The sequence below is a fragment of the Mytilus trossulus genome, chromosome 12 (assembly GCF_036588685.1).
Source record: "Mytilus trossulus isolate FHL-02 chromosome 12, PNRI_Mtr1.1.1.hap1, whole genome shotgun sequence".
Lineage (NCBI taxonomy): Eukaryota > Metazoa > Mollusca > Bivalvia > Mytilida > Mytilidae > Mytilus > Mytilus trossulus.
Genome location: NC_086384.1, coordinates 7,560,109 through 7,568,899, shown reverse-complemented (window position 1 = coordinate 7,568,899; position 8,791 = coordinate 7,560,109). Strand labels below are relative to the sequence as shown.

The 8,791-nt window shown below is 31.6% G+C and overlaps 1 protein-coding gene across 1 annotated transcript; it reads right to left on the bottom strand.

Annotated features, from left to right (window-relative positions):
* Nucleotides 1-397: 397 nt before the first annotated feature.
* Nucleotides 398-6,301, bottom strand: LOC134693625 (uncharacterized). The gene is made up of 5 exons (XM_063554464.1): nucleotides 6,288-6,301; nucleotides 2,946-3,103; nucleotides 1,888-2,109; nucleotides 1,262-1,383; nucleotides 398-607 (listed from the first exon to the last, which is right to left on the bottom strand). Exons 1-5 carry the CDS (start codon nucleotides 6,299-6,301, stop codon nucleotides 398-400), a joined length of 726 nt encoding a protein of 241 aa, XP_063410534.1.
* Nucleotides 6,302-8,791: the final 2,490 nt, after the last annotated feature.

Here is an 8,791-nt window from a genome sequence, read left to right as displayed (position 1 = left end):
TCAAAGGAGCACCTTTTGTTTATATAGAAATGTGGTGAATCGGCATAAAATGTAAGCACAACACACATTAACCGTTAACTGATTGAAAGCAGTTACAGTTTGCTACCTTTGAAACATTTACAGAGTTTTTGAAACAATTGTAACGTGCCACTATAGCATGGGACAGACGCACGAACATATGAAATTTTCTCTGGGATTTGAAAATCGTGCTGACCATTTATCTACACCATAATCAACTCGTGGGTTCATATTATATTAAGACGTTTACATAAATTAATATTTACCATGTCTTTCATGAAACAAAATTAAACATCAAAATAGACTCAGCATTAAAATGATAACACACTAGTTGTAATGATATGAAAAACCGACACTAATTTCATTTTTTATTAGTTATTTATTTTCCAAGTACTTCTGTTATTGGTGTTGTTAAGTTGTAATATATTTCCACCAATAGAGATGCTTTGGCGTTGTTGGTCATAGCTGCATGAACCTTTATGTTGTTATGGTTACGGTGCATCCAGTGACCACCATTCGACACCTCCTGGGATTGATTCTTGTACAGATACTTATGCAACATTGATGATGCAACTTGGTTTTCTTCAATCTTAAAATACGCAAATATTAAAAATAAAATAAAACAGTATTCCCTATGTTATTAATTATCAAATTTGTTATAACAGTTTTATGATGACCCATTTGTCATTATAAAATTATAACTATACGTCGTATAATTTGCTTAGGATTATTATTTATTGAGTTGGATAATGATTACATTGAAAGTATTTCAAATATTCACCCCGTTTTATATTTGTGTTGTTTGTGTTGTCCAGACTTTGATTTTCTACGTCTTTTACCATACTGTTGTTTGCTTTTTTTTTTTTATTGTTAAATGTTTTTGCCATGGCATCGGGTTTTTTTTCTTCCGACTATGAGTTTATTTGCCAATTTCATATCTTTCGCTTGGATTATATATTTTTATATATTTTTGTTTTACTCAAACTGCTGTGAATTTTTAACTTTAATTCTTTTATTGGTATTGTCAACGCATCAGAAAAGACAGCATTGGTTGCACCTCGTTTATACTCCGACACGTTACTCTAATAAAATTGGCACTAAAGCCGCTCAAAGAAAATAATATCGTTCTTATGTTAATTATTATTAATTTTTATCATTCAAAGCACTTGCGTTTTGTCCAAGCTGTCATATTCTGTGATTCGAAACATAACAAAACATACAATAGTCTTGTTATGTTAATTACCTGCACGTTAAACCTATTCGAGTATACACCATATACCATAGGAACTGACCACATGACCTCTATCTGTGTGTTTGTGCCTTCAACAGTGTATGTTAATGTTCCTGCTGTCCCATATGTAGCATCTGTTAGATTTCAACGATTTATATTTACATAGTTAAATTAAATTCCTACCAATTTCAATCTTCAATCTGGTTTAAAGCTACCATTACAGGCATCATGTTTAAATTAAAAAAAAACCAGTCATATTCTAAAGAATCGAGAGTATGGAAAAATGAATAAACACCTCTATATTTAAAAAAAAAATGAATTAAAAAAAAATGATAAGCACATATGAAAGACATCAAACCAAATTTAGATGACTAAAATACCAACCAATATATGATTCTATTATTCCGTAAAATGACTACCTCTCAACATGGTATATTATGCATGCACTATTTGATGGGTCAAAATGACGTTCAAGGTCGAAGGTAGATTTAATGGGACCAGTAAGCACGCACATATGCAAACATTCGCAAATGAACATGTCCAAAGGTTTGGTGTACTAATGTTTATATCTTACACTCTTTTTTTCATTCACTGCTTCTTATGACATTTTAAATGTAATATAATGTACCAGTACTCACAATTTGTCTTCTCAAATGTAAATATACCGGCGTCACCAGGCAAAATTTCTCTTGGTAGGGGATCTCTGATAATTCCACTTTCAAGATACCAAGATGGTTCAACTAATTTTCGATTTCCATGATTTGACAATCCAATAGCACATACTCTCGAAACATCAATCTGTGAAGCAACAGCTTTAAGTACACTAAATCCAGCCGTTACAGCAGAGATGATACCGATAACTGGAAAGAAACCAATACAACACTTCGGTGTTGTCATGAATTTCAATAATGTAGTAATTTTTATAAATGTCCTGTATACAAAACTATGAAGTTTTTGAAAAACTAAGGATTTTCTTATCCCAGACATATATTACTTTAACCGTATTTGACACAGCCTTTATGAGTTTTGAATCATCAATGCTCTTCAACTTTGTACTTGTTCGGCTTCATAAATATTTTGATTTGAGCGTCACTGATGATTCTTATGAAGACAAAACGCGCGTCTGGCGTACTATATTATAATCCTGGAACCTTTGATAACTATTATTTCATATAGAACCACCCATTCAGGCCCGATCGGAAAGAAAATACTAAGTACAAGAAAGAAGTACATAGTTGATACACAATAGTTGCTACGCATAGCTTTATCTTTGTCAACAGGTGAAATATTTGGTTAATTTTGGTTTCGATTAAAAGCTTGGGACCTAGAATTTATTCATTCCAAGAGGTTTTTACTTCCGTTACGGACAAATAAAAAAATCAAGAGACAACCACATAACTTTACTTTCGTAAAACCTAGGTTATTAATTTTATAACTTTTCATAATGTTTAAACTCAAAGGATGCTGTCATTTTATTTTGCAATTGTAAATAATAATGTACGCATCATTTCGTTTATTCGAAAATTACCAACTATTTTACCTGTTGTCTGAAATGATCAAACACAGATGCACTGAATTTAATAAATTTTAAAAACAACCACTATGTATAATGAAATAAATTGTTTATAATATTTTGAGGGAAAATAAAAAAAATGAATAAATCTGCATTATATTATGATATGGGAAGTAAACTAACCTCTTGTTTTAGGTACTCCGAGGTTTGTTAAGTTATGGAACCCTTCATTTGTTTCCAGTAAATTGTCTAAATCCACTTCCTCTACCTCGGCTTTTCGCGCTGCATCTTCAAGGTTATATTTGTCTAGGTTGTTAGGTAAAGCCACGTGTAACTGGATTCTGAAATTTATTGAAATAAATATAAGCTATAATTGTTTTACCTGCTAATGCCATTTGATATCTGGTGCTTGGAGAGTTGTTTTGTTTAGCAATTATACCCCATATTATTATTCGTATATTCACATTACATAATGCCGGAAGTTCATGAAGTACTTAAGTTTAAGTCTTTCTATTTTTTTGTTTGATGCCATTGTGTTGTTTTTTTTTTTGTTTTTTTTTGGTATTTGTATGATCTCTAGAAATTGACAATTTTATATTTCAGATAATAGAATTCATTTTTTTCCGACAAATTACCTTATTTATGATAGTAAACTCTATAACTTGGTCATCCATGCTTAAAATCATCATTTGTCCCTTTTATCTCATTGATAAAGGACATGTGAAAATGATTTGAAACGTTAGCTTGTGCACTGACTATCTGTGTTCTCCAAGGAAAACAAATACATGCCGTAACAAATATATAGAAATCAATCAACCTGCACAATTTCGAACATTATATTAGAAAGTGTATCGATATCATAAAGCTATACGAAAAACTAATATACCTACACCAAGGTTAATAATACAACTGATACCTTCAACAACATACCAAAAGTTTAATCTGAAAAATATAAATGTATTTAATTTCGTTTGAAATAGGGTTTTTCCCGTTTGCTATTTGTAATTATTATTTGTAGATGGGAACTAGTATAACTAGTTCGGATACTGATTTTGTAACAGTATGTACTATTTATAAGATCCGATGTTAGGTGCAGAAGGCAGATGGAAATTTTTGGCGGTTTTTATGGGTGGGGTTTAAAGGTACTATATACAGTTTGGGATTTAAATGTATTAGTATCGAAGGTGCTCGCAGTTACGTCGAATTGAAATTGGTCACATAGGTATATGTGCAGTTGCTGCTATGTTTATTGTACGTACAGGCGTTGGAGGTATTAGCCGGGGGGAAAATAAACGATGCGAAAGAGGAACAATGTTATATGTCATGTGTTTATATATTGTTTCAATCGAGAAATATGTACAATAAAGTAAAATAAAATATTGTATCGCAAAAGAAAATAAGATGTCACTGCGAGCAACTAATTCTATATCTGTGTTTGTCTTGTTTATAGCCTATTAAATTTAGAGATTAAATGCTTTAAATTCGGACGAGCAGGGCGAGGGAGAATTTAAAATATAATTACAGCTGTGAGTAAACATTAAGAAGTAATGCTGAAGATCATTTATGTCAGGTATATCTTAATGCATTGAATAATCATATCTTGCAAGAAACGTATTCTATATAGATATACAGGAGCATCAAACACAAATTGGTTACTTAAAACAAAACCTTATTTAGACATATGGAAAGCGAGAGTGTGTTCTTGTCGATACGCATTCCCACGTGTGAAAAGTCGAAAGATACCAGAGGGACATTTAAACTTATAAGTCGAAAATAAACTGACAATATAATGGCTAAAAAAAGAAATGACAACCAGACAAACGACTGTAGACGTATATTTACTTCCTTACTTTACATTGTCATTTCTACAACAGTATATTTTAGTAGAGAACACGCAATTCGAGATTCGCTTTATTTAGCTTCAATTAAATCGTTACTAAAAGTAGTCCAACCCCTAGAAAAGGTAACGTTGTCAGAAATTACTTATACACAAATATAAACGGTACCAACTATACAGCATTGAATGAACATTTCGACAGGTAAAGTTACCAGAATATTTGAGAATCAAAAGCTTCACACAAACAATGAAAGGCTAACCACATCAAAATTTTTTTATAACACATGTATGTGTTCTTACTTGGTCGAATATCAGAATGTTCTACTACAGTGTAGGTAGCCTGTCTAAAATTATATACTAAGTACTGTAGAGTGTTAAGTTGGTAAAATAAAAATGATCAATTGTTTCATTTTGAACTCTTTGCTATGATTTTTAGAGGCAATAATTTGAAATGGATAGGTCGTTACGATTTGTCAACATACTAGAATGTCACCATTGGATGGTTTTATCTCATACGGGAGCTTATAAAACTTGTAAAGTAAAACACCGGTAAGTAAAACAACAAAAATACCGAACTGAAAGGGAATTCAAAACGGAAAGCCCTTTATCAAAATAGCAAAATCAAAAGGTATTCAAAAGGTAGACACAAGCATGATATAAACGAATACACAAGTACTTGAATCATTTCGTTTTACTGTATAAATAAAGTTTACTTACTGTTGATATAGACAATTAGTATCAGATAAAATGCAGACTGATAAGGATTTTCTATAACCTTTCATTGTACACGAGTATGACCCGTCACTTTCTATAAAGATAGTTATAACGTCACATAATTGCACAATATATGGATTGCTAAGTAAGCTTTGTTTTACTATATAAGAAATCAGAAGAAAAAAAAATGGAAAATATAGACAAACAAGTGGAAAAAAGATAAAAAGAGTTTTATAAAAAAAAAGATATTGACAGTTTGAGTACAACCATAGGTATAAAGCAGGGAAGACATTAATGAATGGGTAAAATGGAAACTAAATCAGCTGGTCAAAAAATTGCACTTAGTACAAATGATCAGCTGTGTGACGTTCCAATGTAAAACAAGAAAATCAATATGATTTAAACGTTTGGTAGGATTGTTGTCTCTTTGACACATTTTCAATTTCCATTCTTAATTTTACCTTATACTGCTAAATGTAGAGCAGGATCTATTACCCATCCGGAGCACCTGCGATCACCTCCAGTTTTGGTAGGGTTCGTGTTGATCAGTCTTTTGTTTATAAAAGTGTCGAGTCTAGCGCTGTTAATGTAATAAGCTTATGAAATTTATTCACTTGAAATACAGTTTCTCAAATATACAGATTGGTTAATATATTTTGTGTTTTAGCTTTTTTGCGTCTCTTAAACAGTAAGATTGGAACCTCTGCAAGACAAAAGGAGGGACATACCTTTATGTTCAGTTTTTTATTAAGGGGATTTGTGTAATCAGCATCATCATCAGTTATTCATCACAAAGATGTAACATATAAAATTCCACATTATTTTCAAAATCAATATATTGTATCCTACAGTAACACCAAAACCGTGGTACTTAATGCATATAACTAAAAGCAAGCATTACAGGACCTTGATTTAGAAAAATACATAAACAAGAACCTCTGGCATGTGACTGTTCCCACTCGTCCTTTATTTACAGCCCTCTGGCCATGTTGTTACCGGTGATACACACATGAACGTTTATGTTCAGAAGACCAAACACATCAATTGGAAACACAACTTCCAAAAAATTTCGGATTTAATCGAGATTTATATCAGATTATGGGCTGAGAGAAAACGTTGAACTGAATACGTTGTCAGAAATGGTCGAAACAGTCGGGTTTTCGATAAAATATCGGATTGATAAAATCCGAGTGTGGAAATTATCGACCAAAGTCAGTTGTCAGAAACAAAGAAACTGTGAAATATCTTTTATTTTTTCACAATAAATGTGTTGTTCTTCCTGTGGCCAAAATAACAATTAAAGTGTCTTAAATCTACAAACGATATTGCCTTTAATGCAAATCATACTACTAAGAACGTCTAGTAAAAAGAATGAAGAAAAAATAGCTCTCAGCAGGCAATCCCACACACAAAAACCTCTGATTTGAAAAGGATGAGATTTGACTTCAATGAACATTACCTTGAACAGCAAATCGGAGGACTTACCTTGTGTGTATATTGGATACCTGAGTGGCATAGAATTCCGTTCAAATAACGGTACATTGCCGGCTTATTTGCATATTCTACGACGGGTTTGTCCATAGATTTTATCTGCATTTAAAGAGGGTCTTCAGAAAAACTGTTTTACTGTTTACTCGCGCAGTTGTATTACCCATATTTAGATTCTAAAATTCTTAGAAACTTCCAGTAGTATATCCTCCATAACTAGAAATAAAGAATAGAACAGACACCACATTTTCGCCTCATTTTTTAGACTTATATATCACGAATTTGACCTGAGCGGCGGTCATCTTAGTGCCATATACTATCAATTTAATCCAACCTAGTTGAGTAAAGCAATTTCACCTGCATATGGGATACACATTTCCCAACTGATTCGGTATTCAAGAGCTTACCGCTGCTACCTAGACTTTATAAAAAGTCACCAGTGTTTGAGAAGAAAGTTGGTGAATCAGAGTATTAATTATGTTAAATACGTCTTGTCCGATTTCTAAAAGTTCATCGGAAAATACCAATGACTTGTTGATGAATATTCTGTATCAACTTCACAAATAATACATGATGGTCTTGGAGTATAGATTATATGTACTGACTCTGTTTATCATCTTAATGACGTGTGATCATGTTATTTTATATGTCTTTGTAAATTATAAACCTTTGCTGTTTAGTCCCTTGTTTGCCATATCCTGTTGGCGTGGTTGAATTATTATGCATCCCGCCAATTTGTCGTTGTGCTGTGGTAATTTATTGTATTCTTGTCTTCCATTGTTTCTGATTTGCTTTGTCAATATGCTATATTGTTTTTATTTGTTGACATTATTATTTGTTTGTTTTTAAATTGATTACGAGTATAATACAATGTTGAATGCTGTACTCCATTTATTTTTTACATTTTTACCTATTATTTTTATTTGTTTTGTTCACAAATCGTTGTCAATATAATGGAATTTTTTAGACTGTCATACAAGTGAAAGGTTTAGCTAACTTTTATACCGTTTAATCCACCATTTTCTACATAAAGAATTGTCTGTACTAAGTCAGGAGTATGACATTTTTTTCCGTTCGAGTGAAGTATTTCAGCTTTTGATTTTACCATTTGATAAGGCACTCTGAATTTTCCGTAGAGTTCTGTATTTTTTGTTATTTTACTTTACGATGTTGACTTTTGCGTAATATTATTTGTCTGTTGGACTTCTTCTTTTTTTACCATCATGGTGTTATCAGTTTAATTTTGACCTATGAATTTGACAATCTCTTTGGTATCTTTCGCCTTTTATTATAGAAACTTACTTAGTGGAATTAACAATATTTGGATTCTCATAAATTCTATGTATAACTTTTGGACTAGTTTGAATTTCGGTCTATTTCTGTAATTTATTCTTACATACTTTTGATTTTTTAACCCTGTATACGTACATTGCCTATGACAATTTTAAAATTGTTTGTACACATTGAACGACAAATTTATTTGACGTATATAATTTTTCTGACGTTAGACACTCGAATCAATCCATGTGTTTAAATTGTTCCTTTTAAAAGTTTTGGATTCTCATAAATTCTATGTATAACTTTTGGACTAGTTTGAATCTCGGTCTATTTCTGTAATTTATTCTTACATACTTTTGATTTTTTAACCCTGTATGCGTACATTGCCTATGTAAATTTTTAAATTGTTTGTATGCACATTGAACGACAAATTTATGTGACGTATATAATTTTTCTGACGTCAGACACTCAAATCAATCCATGTGTTCGTAGATAGGTTTTTGTGTCCTGTTAATTTGTTCCCTCTAAAAAGTTTTGGATTCTCATAAATTCTATGTATAACTTTTGGACTAGTTTGAATCTTGGTCTATTTCTGTAATTATTCTTACATACTTTTGATTTATTAACCCTGTATGCGTTCATTGCCTATGTAAATTTTAAAATTGTTTATAATCCTGGTACTTTTGAACTATTGTATGTACATTGAACGACA